At 40.7% G+C, this 17,554-nt stretch overlaps 1 protein-coding gene and 1 long non-coding RNA gene across 2 annotated transcripts; both read left to right on the forward strand.

Moving 5' to 3' along the window:
• The first annotated feature begins 1,816 nt into the window (after positions 1-1,816).
• Positions 1,817-4,905, forward strand: LOC121393290. Its single transcript, XR_005960950.1, has 2 exons — positions 1,817-2,765; positions 4,242-4,905. It is a non-coding gene; the product is annotated as an uncharacterized LOC121393290 (long non-coding RNA).
• Positions 4,906-7,326: 2,421 nt separating this feature from the next.
• LOC108715472 (fibulin-7) lies at positions 7,327-17,522 on the forward strand. The gene is made up of 8 exons (XM_018260646.2): positions 7,327-7,755; positions 8,290-8,360; positions 10,311-10,461; positions 10,759-10,929; positions 14,171-14,290; positions 14,566-14,703; positions 14,790-14,928; positions 16,292-17,522. The coding sequence occupies exons 2-8, from the start codon at positions 8,301-8,303 to the stop codon at positions 16,647-16,649; spliced, it is 1,137 nt and encodes a 378-aa protein (XP_018116135.1). The 5' UTR covers positions 7,327-7,755; positions 8,290-8,300; the 3' UTR covers positions 16,650-17,522.
• The last annotated feature ends 32 nt before the right edge of the window (positions 17,523-17,554 follow it).

The raw sequence follows: 17,554 nt of genomic DNA on the forward strand, positions 1-17,554 counted from the left end.
GGGGGCTGCATAAACAGCTGTGAAATGCAGACATTCCCTGAATTGTTCCTCTGTGTGCAGTCAACTGTTATTTGTCCATATTAGAAGCTAAATGATGAGTTTAGCAGTGTGTTTTAAAAAGCGAATACGGCTCAAAATCCTTATAATAGCTTTTATTTCCATACATTTTTATGCATTTGACCCGCATTTAAACTCAGGTTTGAGCACAAATAAACACATTTGCTAACTGGTTCCATTTTATTCTTCCTGGCTGCACTGTATGAGCGTTCTGAGTTGCTTTTTACTACATTTGAGTTTCAGTGCATTTGTTGACACGCATGCTGCATTTTCTTGCGCTTGACGCACATTTAGCCATAAGTAGAATAAAGGATTATGTTTGGAACAGAAAAAACTCTATTAGCTGCACTATAAAAAAAAGTTTAAACGCAATATATGTTTTATTGTACTCTGTGTGTATTTGAAAAACACAGAAACAAACAACAGTGTGTAAGAGCCCTAAGGGCTGGAACACACAGCGCGGCTTGGTCACATCCGACGCAATGAGAGGAAACGTTGCGTGGATACGACACGACTGATGAAGACACAACATGCAGTGTTCGCATCCAACAGTCGTGTCGGATGCATGCATCGACAAGGTCCGACATTTCTATTACTTACCTTATTTTCGTTGCATCCCTTTCCTCTCATTGCGTTGGATTGGACCAAGCCGCGCCGTGTGTTTCAGCCCTAAGGGTAGCAGAAATGCCCTGGGGCACAACTGGTGCACATTATTACTAATGTGGAAGAACATCAGTAAACGAGGGAGGGAGATTTAGAGGCATAAAGAAAGAAGAATGGAAGATTATGGAAAAGACTTGCGTCTATAAAGATTGAAATGAAGTAAATTGGTCCTGGGGGAGAAAAAGAGAAGGTATATAAGGGAAACCAAAAACATATTATGGGGCAAAGGGGAGATCAAAAAGAGAAGAGCAGAGAACAAGGGGGAAAGAAATTGCAGTGGACATTAGAATAGGGTGAAAATAAAGGTTAGAAGAAGACGGAATACACAAGCATTTTTGGGGTTGCACCACACCAAATAATTTTTTCAGAGGGGTGAACTTCTCACCACAATCACCAGCCATAGACAAATAAGATTCCACAAATGTGAGGGTAAAAGTAAATAGAACTCGCAGTCACTGGGCCCAATAAGCCTTTCTCCAGCAAACTAGAGATACCACACGGCATCAGAGAAGCGCCCGGCTGGGCTATAGAAAACTACTAGTGCCAAACTTACTACAGCGTGCCCGGCACAAACTGATCATGTGACCTGCCCACCCTGTGCCCCAGGGCCAGAACTAGGGGTAGGCACAAGAGGCACGTGACTAGGGGATGCCAGACACTTCCCTTATATGCAGCCCAACCAAAGTCCGGCAAGTGTTACCATGTTGAAAAGTGGGCTCTGTAAAGTCGAAGTGCTTTGCGCGACAACGCACGCGCGCCCTGGGCTGCGCGCCGTTGCGCACGGGCGTCCTCGATTGAGCACGGTTACGCACAATTAAGCAAGCGCGTCCTCGGTTGCGCACGGTACGCACAATTACGCACGCGCGTCTTCGATTGCGCACGGTTACGCACAATTACGCACGCGCGTCCTCGATTGCGCACGGTTACGCGCAATTACGCACGCGCGTCCTCGGTTGCGCACGGTTACGCACAATTACGCACGCGCGTCCTCGATTGCGCACGGTTACGCACAATTACGCACAATTACGCACTCGCGTCCACGGTTACGCACAATTACGCACGCGCGTCCTCGATTGCGCACGGTCACGCACAATTACGCACGCGCGTCCTCAGTTGCGCACGGTTACGCACGTAAGTCCTAGGTTGCGCGCCGTTGCGTACAGCTGTGGTGGGGACCGAACGGCCAACTGGGTTGCCTGGGGCAACTGACAGAACTGGGCAACTGACAGAACTGGCCCGGCACTGCTTTGCCCACAGTCGCATCAGCAAAGAACCCCATCTACGTGACAGACGGCGCTATTAATAGAAAATTAGGCTTCAACCCAATTGACCAATAGAAATGCTTCAAGGCCCGTCATTGCTTAGTAATAGTTGTGCGCCGGTGCTGCTTTGGCAGTGGGTGGAATTTGTTGGGTTTAATACGAGCCTGAAGCTTTGCCCGCTTAGGTAAAAGCCAGAGTTAGTAGAGTGGATAGAGAGAAGTGATTTATATAATGGCTGGGGGTGATAGGGTTTAATTGTGCTTTTCTGGGTGGGAATGTTTGAGACACGTTATAATAGCGACACATATAGTCTTTGGCAAGTGAGTGGCCACAGCCCGTTAGGAACTAGAGACTTTTGGGGCTGCTGGGTAGTGGCAACCCGGCCGGCCACTTCAGCACTCGCAGCAGCAGTGCGCAACATCGTGCAGCTTGCGTGCGTAATCGAGGGCGCGCGTGCGCAAAACACTTTGACTTCAGAGAGCGCCCCCACTTTTCACTGAGGTAACACTTGCCGGACTAGGGGTAGGCTGCATATGAGGTACTGGGCAATTATCAAACGTGTGCAGGAGCAATATAATGTTCAATCACTCAATTGAGCTCAGTTGCTTGAAAAATTCCCTCATTTTTCTGTCAGCTCTCATTATGAAGACCTCCATGACTGCTTCAGAAATCCGCCAGAAGTTTATAGACTTCTTCAAAGATAATGGGCTTATGTCCATTCTTCTGCCACAGTCCCCTTGGATTGACCCAACTCTGCTCTTTGCCAATGCTGGAATGAACCAGGTGAGTCGTCTATAACTGAGAGCAGGTTCATGTTCTAAACATTATGTTTATCTCTTCATAACAAATTCACTACACTTTCCCCCATATGTAATAAAAGGCACTAAGTTTTCCCAGGAGCAGTAACACATAGCAACCAATAAGGTATTTGCTTTCAAACAGGATACCAGTAAATGCTTCCTCCTGGTTGGTTGCTATGGGTTACTGCTCCTGGGCAAACTTAGGGCCTTTTATTACATACTTTACATATATATAACCTGTATATGCTATGTTTAGATGTGTTGAAAGAGCTTATCGCTGTACAAGGTGGGCCCGGATGCACATACCCCACACCTTCAGCAAGGGGAGCAAAATACCTTTTATTACATAACCCCCTTGTCTACGCTGACATTTTTAATGGGAAACCACTCAACTTTTATGTTTGAATGTCCTCAGTTAAAAATAAAGTCTTCATTCTTTTGACGTGCCCCTCCCCCCAACAGGTGTGTTGTAGAGCTTCCTTTTCCATTCATTGGACCAAAGTGTTAATTTGTACAATATATATGTTGTTCCTGTGAAACATGTCTACAACTTTGTGCAATGTTTGTATACATTTCTCTATACATATTTTAACCAACAAAGGGCTAGAATCAATTCAGTGAGAATATGTTTGACTTGAATCTGGCCAAATGTGGGGAGGTTTTTTTATTTTATTTTTAAGTGGTTAAATTGCTTATAATAACTGCAGCAGAAGGCACATGGAGAAAGAGAGGTTAGTAACATTTAGCATGCCATCACACCATTAGTTCTCAGTGGGTGCATACTATTACTTGTAAAGAAGTGCCAGTTTCTTCAGCTGAAATGTTTAATGGTTACCACTGCTATTCTTGTGTGTCATTGGCATTTACTTTCTAATGAGAGAGCCCCTAATGTTATCTGTTGTTGTTATGATGTGTTAATACATTCTATTTATGATTGTGTGAACATTATTTGGTGCAAGATATCATCATATTCTTCCATATTCCACTTATTGCAGTGTTTAAAAATGATCCAATACACGCTTAAAGCTTTATTGCTTGTACAGTGGTTTTTTTTTTTTCTAAAGAGAGCCCTCTTGATCCAGGTGGAATGGATTAACGTTTGATTATAAGGTAGTTCACTCCAACAGAGTAAAAATGTGAACATCTGCTACTAGAGGAACAGAAGACAAAAATAATCTATTTTTTGATGCATAAAATTGATTACCAGTGCAAAATTTGCAGCTGTGACACCTGGAGTAAAAAATGAGCAAAACCTAGTCTAAGATACGCATTGTATGGTCTCTTTCTGCATTTGTGTTTTTGTCCTTGTGGGATCACAAATTAAAGTGTTAGTTTTTTCCTATAGCATATGAAGAGATTTTTTTATATTCAAAACTAAATAATGCTTGTATCAAGATATTTCCGAACATACAAAATCTATAAAAAATTTTCTTATATATCACTTCCTTTGTATTTTCAGATATGTTCTACGTCAAATTCTTCGCCGTGCTGTGAGATACGCCCATGAAAATCTTAATGCATCAAAAGGCTTTTTTCTACACTCTAGTCGATGTGGTTGTCCAGTCACTGGTATATAAATCTGCTCCACTTTTATTAATGAGTATTTGTATGTGGCCAATACAGTATTAGAAAGGCATATTCCTCATCTAAACACATAACAATATTAGGAGCACTCTGATCATTAGCATACAGGAGAAGTGAGTCATGGGGTTTTCACAGTTGATGTCTGCAAAATTAGATGCTTGTGATGTGGCTGAGGCTAAGGAAGAGATGGCAGAAACAGTCATGGTTGAGATTTCCTAAAGATCAACTAAATGTATCAATTTAGAACAGTTTACAGGATCGGCGACCCCCCCCCCAGAGCTGCTTCAGAAGGTGAAAAAAGACACTTGACACTTCAATATTAGAAAAACGGTCACATATAGAAAATAGAAAGTCAATGGAAAAAGTAATTATTTCTGGTGATCTATCTGAAAACAAGGAATTGTTTGAAGGTGAACCACCCCTTTAAACACCCAGACAATACTCAGTGTAACTTCTAATTGTACGTTGCCATAGTCCAATTCATAGTTACAATGACTAAATTTACATTATGCAAAGAGAATAAAACTGATTTGCTTGGCTGTAATTGTTATTCTTTTCTACTGAGTTCCCAGATTAGGTTTAAGCTTTTACTAATAAACAGCATGGTCTTTGGGTAAAATCAAAATTACAATGAAGATATTTCACCTAAAGTTAATTAAATATGCTCCAAATGAGGCTATTGCTGTGGTTGATCTGATAAACCCAAAATCAGTCAACATGAATACACCAAGATTAAGGGGCAAGTATATCTTCAGAATGAACTGTGCTTATTTTGATCATATTTTTGGAAAGTTCTTATGTACCATTTTTCAGGTAGAGCTGCCCCTCACAGCTGAAGTTGTACCAACCTAGATCTTCCTAACTTTCCAGGTGGTGCTGATAGCCTGAAGCAAAGCTTCTCAGTAAACAGCTTTTGGCTACAGGTTAGTAATGCACAGCTGCCAATCTGGCCATTAATGTGACACCAATGAGAGAGCACCACACATGACAATGGAGAGTGGCACATTGAAAGGATGTTCAACAGCTTCGTATAGTTACATAGACCATTCTGCTAGTACTAGCAGACAATGTAATACCTGGGCTTTTGGGCTATGGATGGACATCTGGCTGTTGTCAGTGGCTGTTGTCAGACTGCGTATCTTTGCAGGATGAGAGAAGAAGATCTGCTCAGTGCCCCTGCTCCATTGATTTGAATCTGATCAGCCTGTGTTCGGTCACACACAGTGGAGCTGAAACACAGCCTTTGTGCCCATAGCTTTACATTATCTTTTAGTGTATTTTTTAGATTAGATGGGGATTTTTTGTATGTTCTCGCTCTCTGATGAATGTAATCTGTAAGTGCCCCTTCTTCACAGTTGGAATGGATGAATTAAATGAGCCTCTACCCATATTGGCTTAAATAATAGTGAGGCCAGAGAAGTGCAGCAAGATTCATTATTCTAATCAGCCTCCTTCCTGTGCTTTTATGAACCAATAGTTTTTTTTAATAAAGTTGTAGCACTGAGTGGTTGAGTGTCAGACATTGAACACACACATTGGTTTCTATACGTCCAGACACATCATACAGCCAGTGGCCAGATATTCCCTTGAAATGAGATTCATGCAGTGCAGAGCAAGTCCTATAAGGTGGCTGTACACTATAAGATCCGCTTATTTGATGAGGTCACTAAACAAGTGGCTCTTTCTCCTGATATGCCCACCAAAGACAGGGTAATATCTGGCTAATCGGATAGTTTGACCCTAATGATTACAACTATAGAAATTGCCGCTGATGGGCGAGGACCACATCAACTAGCCGATTCGGTCCTCAATTGGGGGGAAAATCAAACCTGCCCAATCGATATCTGCCCTATTTTTGGTGAGATATCAGTCGCAATGCCTTTGGGAGGCCCCATACATGGGCAGATAAGCTGCCAAACCAGCATCTTAAATCTGCCTGTGTATATGGCCACCATAAAGCAATTTTTGTCTTATTTGTTTTTACTCTGTAGTAGTCATTAACTTCTTGATGCTAACTAATCCAGCATAGATTTATGCGGATGGAAAAACAATAAGTTCTCACACACACTAAGCAAGATTCACATGTTTAGAATATGTTTTTTTACTGCTCATTTTATTCATCTTAAAGGAATACAAAATTGTGCAATACAAAATTTAAGCTTTTTTAATCCTTTAATCTTTTTTACATCTTTTTCTAAATGAGCTATGCACAATTCATTACAATAGTGTAAAATAGAAAAAGGCATAGCACCAGTGCATTGTGACCATATGCTATTTTTGCATTAAAATATATAACATAATATCATAGCCGTAAAAGGGAAAGTAAACACCTAAAAACACCCTTTTGCTAAAAATGAACACAATAAATAGGGCTTGTGTTGTAAATGCATTCTGCATACTCTTTTTAAATAAAAGAGAATCCATACTTTCCAATTTTTTGCAATTAGCTGCCAATATCAACAAATATTTTTTATCAGTCTGCTACAAGTTAGAAAAGGCCTAATTGGTGGTTAGTAGGAGTTGCACTTGTACAAGTTATCACCTAAAAATCTGTTTTTTGATGGAGCCCCCCTTTATTTGTAAAGGTCTTTTTCCAAGCTATTGGTGTTTACTTAAATGAGGTTGACCTTCCAAAGGCAGTAAGTGGATGCAGCTTCACTAAGTCACTGGGAAATATCCCTTGGTCTCAAGCTGGTTTGTGAGTAAGTATGGATACCTAACTCTGTGAGAGGCATCAGTAGAGCAGGAATGTGGTCTGTCATATGGGAGTGATTGCAAATATAACCTGGATTTATATCAATAACTCTTAAAATGTCTCTTCATACAGCAGTGGGTCCCAAAAGGTAGATTGTGCCTATTAGACATGATGCTGACCAGTAAATGAAGGCAGCAGAGCATTGTATTAACAGCTTTCATTACATTTACCTTATGAATCCATCAGATGGATTAAAAAGGCTTTAAAATTGGTTTTCATGGCAAATATGTATTTTCCATGCCATTTTAATATGGAAACAAATATACTTGAAGTACTAAATTTTATTTGAATAGTTTCACTGAAAGTAGACCCCATGAGGCCTATTTAGCCTCCATGCATACAGAACACTCATACTATCCTTAAATCAATAGTTATCTACATTTTGGGCTATATGATGCTCTGTAGTGTTCTATGGGGACAGAGAAGGTGTTTGGATGCAGTAACTCGTCTGATTACTCCCCCTCCCAATGTTTATTCTCCCTGGAAGTGACTCCGCCTGGAGGAATGCTGAGGTAACAGGCTCAGCATAAAGAGAAAAGGGGCACACAGTATATAATGCAGCCTCCTGTTTACTTCAGGACTTCATATCAAACCAGAAAACCAGGAGCAGCATTGCCAAGCAAACGTACAGAAAGTAAGTGTTAAGGTCTGAGGCACAGAGTTTGTCTGAGCTATATACATATATATATACGTGTCTGTTTAGCTATTCTATCATTTATTCTATCATTTATCTGTTCTTATTTGCATTTTATATATTGCTAGTCGCATGCAACGTTCTCACTGAAAAGGTATTTTCTCATCCTGGGAGGGTTCAAAGGAGCAATATTCAAAAGTTGATTGGTAGTGTCTGTATCTATCTCATGGAAAGTGATGCTATAAGTGCACACAAAGAACAACGTGAGAAGTTTCTGAAGTGCTCCTCTTCTAGGGACATACTAGATTTTATGGTCATATAGGAAAACAGCGCTTTAACCAAATCTTTAATATTCAACTGTAAACGAAGTAAATCAAAGAATGGTAAAGTTCCTGCTGTTGGAGCGATAATCGGATTTAGATTATCTATGCAAGGTTATCATTCCAACAAGTATCACTACTATCCTTGTACTATCCTTGTACATTAGTCACTGAGTGTAATTAAACATAACAAGACTGAATGGACACTTTTCAGGTCATTAAGCAATGAAGTCAATTCTGCTGCTGAACATCATCCTCCATCTGCTGTGGTTCTGCAATGGGCAGGTGAGTGACTCTCACAATGACAGGAGGTAAAGATGGCACTTAGAGTAGAAAGTGGAAGGCTTAAAGGCAGAAACAATAAAAGAGTAATAACAATGTAACTAAGTATACCATTTAACACCATTTTTCCAAACTAAGCATTAATTAGCTTAATACAGAAAACTGTATGCCAAATTCATAGACATACTCTGTACTTAATCTTTTATAGCTGTTAGTAAGAAACATTCTCCTGCAAGTCTTACCCCATTAGTAGCTTACCATGTCACATCTATGTCTGCAGCCAGGGCCACCATTAGAAATCACGGGGTCCCGTACAACAAAATTTTCGGGGTCCCCTGGTGCCCAAGCTCCACCCCAGATCCGGACCACTCCACATCACAGTTAAAAGACCACACAGACATCAGCACTAAAAAAGTAACCGCCCCACACACAAGTTATAAAAAGCTATTGATGGTCAGGACCCCCTTATAAGTTTAAAAAAAAATCATTGGTGCCAGGGCCCCCATAAAAGTTTTTTTATTGGTGTATTTGTGGCCAGGGGATTAAAATTTTTTTTTTAAAAAAAATCACAAATTGGTGTTCAGTAGAATTGAACTCATAGCTTCAGGACTTCAACTTCGCCTCCTTTTGTGGCTTCATGAGTTCGGCTTCAGCTATTTTTGTTTTTTGTTGACTTCAGCTGTTCGGCTGCATTTCGGCTGTTCGGGAATTCAAAAATGGCCGCACAGCTTTGGTGCTCTCAAGGGGGGCCCGGCTCTTTCAAAAGTGCAGCACTGCAGGGCCCCCTTCATGCCTGGGACACTTGTCCCTCCGATGGCGGCCCTGTCTGCAGCCCATCATCAGAACATACAGTATATGCAATTTATAATAGATACAGGAAAAGGTACATTTTAGATCCACTCCCCTCATTTTATATTTTTTTGTGGACCCACCTATATATTATGCATAATACATGTCCCTGACTTTACATTTTCCCAGATTTTACACCATTTATTTCTGGTCCCCTAAAAAACTGTTCTACTGTATTACTGTGCCAATATACAGTATATATATATAGACCATTTAGTGTACATATAAGTTTAGCATTATACATCCTGGAAAAAGCAATAGGGGTGTACAATACTGTGCATAAAAATAGATTAATTTCTATTTTTATAGTAAATCCAGACATTAGCTGGTCTGCTAGTTAAATTTATGTGGATGCAATCATTATTAATCATTTGTACTCCCTTCAGTCTCACTTTCTCTTTATTCTATCCCTATCCTTTTTCTTCTTTCTCCTTGCCACTCATGTTTCCACCTGCTCCAACCTTGAACTGTTCTTTTTTGACACATGCCACATTGTAACTGCACAGGGGATGCACTAGGATCCCTGCACTAGGTTCAGTCTTGCCAGGCCTGTGGCAGTAAAGTAAGACCATGGAATAAGAAGAAAAGGAAAGGAAACTTGCTTGGGGATTAAAATGCGTTCTTTGTCTTTCTTCAAGCTTTTATTTTCAAATGATGTTATTGACTCCTTCAGCTCATAAACTCTACAACTCCTCATTCTCAATTGTGCCATTACTAGTGATGGGCGGATTTGTCCCGTGTCACAGAAAATTTCACGAAATTCGCAAAATGTTGAAAAATTTGTAAAACTTGAAAATTGACGCCCAATAAATGGGCGTACGAATAGTGTTGACGCGCGGTGGGAGGATCATTTTTGCGGGAGTTTTGTGAATTTATTCACTGACGATGAAACACGAAATTCGCAATGAATTCTTGCCAGGTGAATTTATTCGCCCATCACTAGCCATTACCCATCTACTTATCTTTTTCTTTTTAACCACTATTTGATCCTCATAATCTGCATTGAAAGAAGATGAAATATTTGCTATTTAGGTTTTAGAAAAGCAGCAAACATTTGTGCTAATGCTCTTTTGTGGCACTTGAGTAAGTCCTCTATACCTTCAGGCCTGTTCTGAGCAACAAGAGGCTTTAAAGGTTCTTCGCCAAGTCCAGAAGTTGCTTACTGAACATGAGGCATCTTACCTGCGAGGGCTGAGAGCTCTCAATCAGAGAATCACACAACTGAAAGATCAGCTCCTGAAAGGAGAGACTAAAGGTAAGAGACCTCATTGCTCCTTTTATAACGTTACTGCTAATGGAGGGTCCCTACAATTTTTTACTTCCAGACCCCCTTTCAGAAATGTCTTACCACAATAGAAAACAATACACTTAAGTGCATAATTTATTCTAAACCAATTGTTGGGTTTCAAAATCACAATTTCGCTTCACCCATAATCCAGCTACACCTTTACAGGACCCTTGTTCCACTGACCCAATGATGCTGACTACATGAATAAAGCTGTGTAACGGTAACTGATAGTTGTCCATTTGGGGATGGGTTCTTTTTTTCCAGAGAACTGCCCTCGTTTAAATGCCCCTCGACATGGAAGAATACTGGGTGGGAAGCTAAAGGTGGGGCATGAGATTCACTTCTTGTGTGATCCAGGATATCGCCTGGTTGGATCTGAAACCAGAACCTGCCAAAAGAACCAGACATGGAGTGGGGAGCCTGCACTCTGTACAGGTGAGAGGTTAAGTGGTTGCTTAATGTAGTCTATTTCACACTGGTTTATGTGGGTTTAGTGCCACAAAGTGATTTATTGGCTCATGGTGGCTTAATGTAGCTTAATGCACTAAGGGAAAAAAAACATTCAATTGATCTTTGTTTTTCATTTTTACTTTGCAAATATGGAATTTAAAATGTTGCTTGATTGCAAGTCAGATTGCTGACCTAGATTGTTCATCCACCTTGTCCACCTTGTCTACTAGTCTAGCCAGGTGCTGATGAAGGACATGTCTGTCCGAAACATGTTGTGTTTAAATAAAATACACTGAATCGAATTTGGTTCTCCAGAGTGAACTTTACTTATACTTTGGATATTTTGTGGCTTGGACGGTGCCACTGACTCTGTTGGATAGAACCCTGATACCTCTGGAGTGAGGGACCACCCGACAATCAATAGAATTACATCTTTTCAGTTTGTCTGAACTGTTAATTCACCACTAATTTACATTGATCTGCCACTGAACTCTAACACCCCATAAAACAGAATGGTGATCTGTTGAACTGACACACTGACCTGCTTTGATAAGTTTGGAAACCAATTAGCCACAAACAGGGCCGCCATCAGGGGGGGACAGGGGGGACAAGCGTACCGGGCCCGGGCATGAAGGGGGCCCGGCAGCGCTGCATTTTTTTGAAGATCCGGGCCCCCCTTACGAGCGCCCGAGCCGTACGTCTTGCCTCTTCAGTGCCGAATGCGGAAGTGCCGAAAAGCCGAAGCCGATGCGACGAAAAGACCCGAAGTCACGGAAAAAGCCGAAGTCCCGAAGTCACGAAGCGCCGAAAAGACCCGAAGTCACGAAAACAGCCGAAGCCGAAGTCCTGAAGCAGCGCAAAGACCCGAAGTCACGAAAACAGCCGAAGCCGAAGTCCTGAAGCGGTGAAAAGACCCGAAGTCACGAAAGGAGGCGAAGTTGAAGTACTGAAGCCATGAGTTCAATTCTACTGAACACCAGTTTGTGTTTTTTTTTTTTTTTAATCCCCTGGCCACCAATGTATTATTTAATATTCTATAGGCCCCTGCCACCAATCTTTTTTTTAAAACTTTTGTTTTTGGGGCCCCAATTTTTTTTTTAACTCGTAAGGGGCCCCTTGCCACCATTGTTTTTTTTTGGGGTTTTTTTAAAAAAAAAAATTAATTTTCTTTTTGGTGGCCCCAAATTTTTTTAACTTGTAAGGGGGCCCCTGCCACCAGTTTTTTTTTTTTTTTCAAAAAAAAATAATTTTTTTTTTTTTAATTTTTTTTGGGGCCCCAATTTGTTTTTAACTTGTAAGGGGGCCCCTGCCACCATTTTTTTTTTTTCAAAAAAATTTTTTTTTCAAAAAAATTTTTTTTTGGGGCCCCAATTTGTTTTTAACTTATAAGGGGGCCCCTGCCGCCAATGTTTTTTTTTTTTTTCAAAAAAAAATTTATTTTTTTTCAAATTTTTTTTTGGGGCCCCCAATTTGTTTTTAACTTAGAAGGGGCCCCTGCCACCAATGTTTGTTTATTTTTAGTTTTTTTTACATTTTTTTTTGTTGGGGCCCCAAGTTTTTTTTAACAGGGGCCCCTGCCACCAATGTTTTTAAAAAAAAAAAAAATTTTAATTTTTTTTTTTTTGGGGCCCCAATTTTTTTATAAGGGGGCCCTGACCATCAATAGCTTTTTACAACTTGTGTGGGGGGGGGGGTTACTTTTTTAGCGCTGATGTCTGTGTGGTCTTTTAACTGCGATGTGGGCGGGATATGGGGCGGAGCTTGGTCGTCAGTGTGGGCGGGGCCCAGGGGGCCCCAAAAATTTTGTTGTACGGGGCCCCGTGATTTCTAATGGCGGCCCTGGCCACAAATGGCATAATTATAGTACAGCAGACGAAACACCCCCTCAATTGTGGGGGGCCTGGGGACCAGGCCCGGATTTGTGGAAAGGCCACTAAGGCCACAGAGATACGATCATTGTTTTACATTTCCAGTGTGCCAATCCGCATTGCTTCAGTCTTGCTGATGAGAATTTGCATGAATAAACGGGGGGGACAGAGCTTACAAATGGCAGTGGGCCTAGGGGCTTCCACTATGTAAATCCGGCCCTGTGGCCCCGACAGTGAGGTCTGTTGTTTTGTAGTTTTTCCTCCCCAGCCCGTCTCCTATATCAAACTAATGGAGCAAACAGGAGTGATCGGCATGAACTAGGGTTCCACCTGGCCGGTATTTTATCGGCATGGCCGGTAAAAATGATGGTTGATCCCAATGTTAATAATAGGGAAAAAAGATAAATATATAGGAATGACGGTATTTTTTTCCAGAAAGCAACACAAGCATTAACAAGTGTGAACTGTCCACAGATACACACAGGGCCGCCATTAGTATATACGCTATCTGACTTGGGCTTTCCTGTGATCCCAAATTATTGTTCAGGCTCTTTGGCCAAACGCTCAGAACAATAAATGCTGTGTGTGTGGTTCTTCATACACTCTTTGTCTGTTTAGAGAGAGTGCCCGGTTTAATAACAAAGGCATCTTACAGTCTCCTAATGAGGTAACCACAGAAAACAAAAAGACACCTTCAACACTGGCGCCGATATGCTCTATCCTTATATATAACTCTAACTCTCCAATAAGGATATTTGTTGACATGAACAGCATAGAGACTCTTCCTATAAATGCAGCTACAGTATGTATTAATAATGGTAAAGGGAACTTTAATGATACAGGATGTATAAATATAGGGGCAACCATATGGGCTGAGCACAGGAGCCCATACAAATTTTTTTTTTTCCAATAAAATGATAATGTTTTACAAAAAAATGATGGGGTATATTTATCAAAGAGTGAAGTTAGAAATCACCATAGTCCACTAGCATGAAATACTGCCACTCTCTATTCATTTCTATTGGATTTTTAAAGGCGTATTTATCAAATGGGGAACTTTCACTTTCAGCCTTTGAAAATCCCATAGAAATGAATGGAGAGAGGCAATATTTCACTTTAGCTGACTGTGGTGATCTCTAACTTCACTCTTTGATAAATATACCCCAAAGTATTTCAGATCTGCAGCAGCAGTGGTTCAGTGTGGGGGCACCCTTACACTATTTCTGCAAAGGCCCCGCCTCTGTATAAGAAATGCAGTTAAACATATTTACCTTTATCGCCTACAGACACTATTTCTGCAAAGGCCCCGCCTCTGTATAAGAAATGCAGTTAAACATATTTACCTTTATCGCCTACAGAGTTGGCATCACTATCCAACGCGTCCTCCCTACAGCCAGCAAAGTGCTCTTCATTCCAAGGTACTCAGCACTGTACTTGTGATCCTGGGTACCTGATCCAGCCTGGAGCTCTGTGTCAAGGTAGGTCATCTATTTCTCAAAGCGAGAAAGTAACTAGAGCTAAGGTTCAAAAATGGCAATTTTGACTGACCATTGATATGACACATGAATACCCCACAAATATCCCTCACTCATTGGGCCCACACAGTAACCGTTGTTTCACCTCTTCTACATGGATTTTACATAGCACGCTCAAATACCACAAATATAAACAGAACCAACTTCTGTCCGAAGTATTCTTTTTTTATCTGATGATATTATGAGGCCATTCCTTATTTTCCTGCTATCCCTTACAGATGTAGATGAATGCAGCATGTTCCATAGAAACGCAGAGGCAAAGATCTGTGTGCATGAATGTATTAACACTGCTGGTTCATACTTATGCGTCTGTCCAGAAGGCTACGTGCTGGACCCTCACCACAACACCTGCCAGGGTAAGAGCTTTATGAGCAAGAAGGTTGCGCATTTGTACTGAGACCCTTTATTTTATACTGACCTTTATTTTCTTTACTCTTATCAGATATTGACGAATGCAGCTTAGAGCAGAATCCCTGCCCAGGAGGAAGTCTGTGTGTGAATTTATATGGGGGGTTCGTTTGTGTCCAGCCAGAGTGTCCAAAACCCAAACAGAACACCAGTTACGTCAAAACATCAGTCCAGTGAGTATCCGCTATTGTGTCTGCCCTGGTGTAGTTTTCACACTGTCAGACCTTGGCTCAAACAGGAGCAGGTTAAATCTATTCAGCATCTGTTTGATTTGCTTTGATATGGCCTATAAATTCTTCAACCATATTTATTTCATTATTGAAGGGATCCTCCTATGCCTTAATCTCACCTACCATGCCTGTTACCATTGTATGCACTCTAAAGGTAACCCTACCAAACCTTATCTTTATCTTCAGATATGCCCTCTGATCACCTCAAATCACATTTATCATAATGTGGGCAGTGGAAAAAAGATGAACTTACCAATATTTGAATTTGCTGTGGGGCCTAGTAATATCTACTCTAGTTATGCCACTGAATAAAGAGCAATTGAAAAATTGCTTAGAATGGGCCCATCTATATCATACTAGAATTTAATGTAAAGGTGAACTTCAGTTAATTTTTTGGCCCCCACCTGCATATGTATGAGTTTGGGTTTTGGAAAACTCAGGGTTCTTGGAGGAGCAGTGACGACAAAAGGCAGCTCATATGTATATGTCCAGAAAATCTGAATGCCACCATAAGAAATGTTATTGGTTGCCATGGTAAATAAGTGTGTAGCAGAACAAAAATCAACAAAAATTACTAAAAGCTAGTTTTAAAGGGAAACTCATTTGTTCGGTTTCCTTTTATTAGGGCAGAGACGCACGGTCAGATTTGGGGAGATTTAGTCGCCCAGCGACATATCTCCTCTTCTTTGGGGCGACTAATCACGCTGAACTGTCAGTGGGATGGCAAATGGTACGCTTTGTTTTCCAAAGTCGCCCAAAGTTGTCTCACGAGGAAACTTTGTGCGACTTCAGAAAACGAAGCTCTCCGAGTGCCATCCCATCTGCAATTTAAATTGTAGCCGGCGGGAGGCAGTTCAGGGAGATTAGTCGCCCTGAAGAAAAGGCAATTTATTGCGAGGTATCTCCCCGAAACTGAGCGTGTGTCTCTGCCCTTAAAGTTATCATGGAGATCTGCCTAATTTGTTCAGGAAAACCAGAATGTTAGAATTCAAACGTGGCTCCTAAAACCCATATTATTCTTTTCAAATCATAAAAAAATACCTGTAAATATTTCTACATGTTTTGTATACATGTACAGGTTCAGGGTTGCCATCAGGAATTATATAGCCCTATGAGCTTACACTCAGCTGCACATAAAAAATAGGATAAATAATGGGGATTTTACATGGTGCACTGTGACATTAATGTAATGATGTTTGGTGTATTTCGATAGCTATTTTTAATTTACACACATTTGTAAATACACCAACAGGAGTTTAATAACTATATAACTTGTGTATGTGATAAGCAATTTCTCTCTATACAGACAGTGTGAAAAGTCCCCTTGCCTCATGGGAAGCAAGAGTTGCCTAGAAGCCCCCCGCTCCATCTCCTTCCACTCCATTTCTTTGCAGTCCCAGCTCCCTGCCCCCAGGGTATTGTTCACCATGTCGGCCCCACGCTCACTGGGAGACAACCAGCGTTTTTCCATTATCAGAGGAAAAGGGCGTGGGCTGGAAGTACGTCAAGCAAGCCGACACCGCTGGGAGCTGGTCCTCAACAAACCACTTAGTGGTCCTGCTGAGATACAAGTGGATGTGGAAATGGCAGAAACGTCCTCAGAGGCTTTGCCTGGAAAACACATCTTCTCCGTCACAATCTATGTCTCCAAGTATCCATTCTGAAGATGCTCTTTGAAAAGCATTTTTAAAATAATACTATTAGTTGCTTCATACTAATATTTCATGCCAATCTGATGGAGTAACCGGGTACTGGAAATTCTGCATAGATGGGGTTTCCATTTTGGAGGGAATTAAGAAAAGCTTTGCATTCTCAGTGTTCATTTCCTTTGCTTTAAATAAACAGTTGATTTAAGTAAATAAACGTGTTTACTCTCTAGAAAAACCTCACAAAATATTGTGTGGCCAAGGCCTGACTGCAATATGTTTATGGAGTCGGAAAATAAATACATTTTAAAAGATGGCAGGACTGCCAGCACTTTATAAGTAAGAGAAGCCACAAAAAACACAGACGAGCTCTATGAACATGCAGGGAACAAGGACGGATACTATACAGGAGATGCCAAATAGTCATTGCTAATCCCGAAACCTCAAGGATTTATACACCATGTGCCAGTCTTGATTATTTCTTATAATGAACCTCTTTGACAGCTCTGGTTCACATATCCATACTATCCAAGATCAACTGTATGTAAAAAAATAGTATCAAGATTATATGGGACTGTTCTATCTTTTCTAAAGGGGATTGACGTAGACTAAAAGCATCATCTTCATGGTGGAGCCATTGCAAGAAGAATAGGATTGTCAAATTTATTTCATTGCCTGTCCCATCTTTTTTTTTAAAGATTTTATCTTGCATAATTTTTTGTTTTTTTTTAATATTTTTTTTTTTATTTTCCGTAAAAATTCTTACAAGCATAGTGTATTAACACATGTATGATCGTTTCAGTTACATTATTGCAGATTGGTATATGAAAACTTGCAGGCACTGCTATAGACATATCTCTGTGTAACCAATAAACCTTTGTATTGAACATATAAGCGTAGCATTGTCTTTATTAGTACTACCG

The sequence above is a fragment of the Xenopus laevis genome, chromosome 4S, assembly GCF_017654675.1.
Source record: "Xenopus laevis strain J_2021 chromosome 4S, Xenopus_laevis_v10.1, whole genome shotgun sequence".
NCBI classification, from domain to species: Eukaryota; Metazoa; Chordata; class Amphibia; order Anura; family Pipidae; genus Xenopus; species Xenopus laevis.

Coding starts and splice junctions, on each gene's coding strand:
- LOC108715472 (XM_018260646.2), top strand. CDS start 8,301: ATGAAGTCAATTCTGCTGCTGAACATCATCCTCCATCTGCTGTGGTTC. Junction 8,361..10,310: donor TGTGGTTCTGCAATGGGCAG/GTGAGTGACTCT, acceptor CTATACCTTCAG/GCCTGTTCTGAGCAACAAGA. Junction 10,462..10,758: donor CCTGAAAGGAGAGACTAAAG/GTAAGAGACCTC, acceptor CTTTTTTTCCAG/AGAACTGCCCTCGTTTAAAT.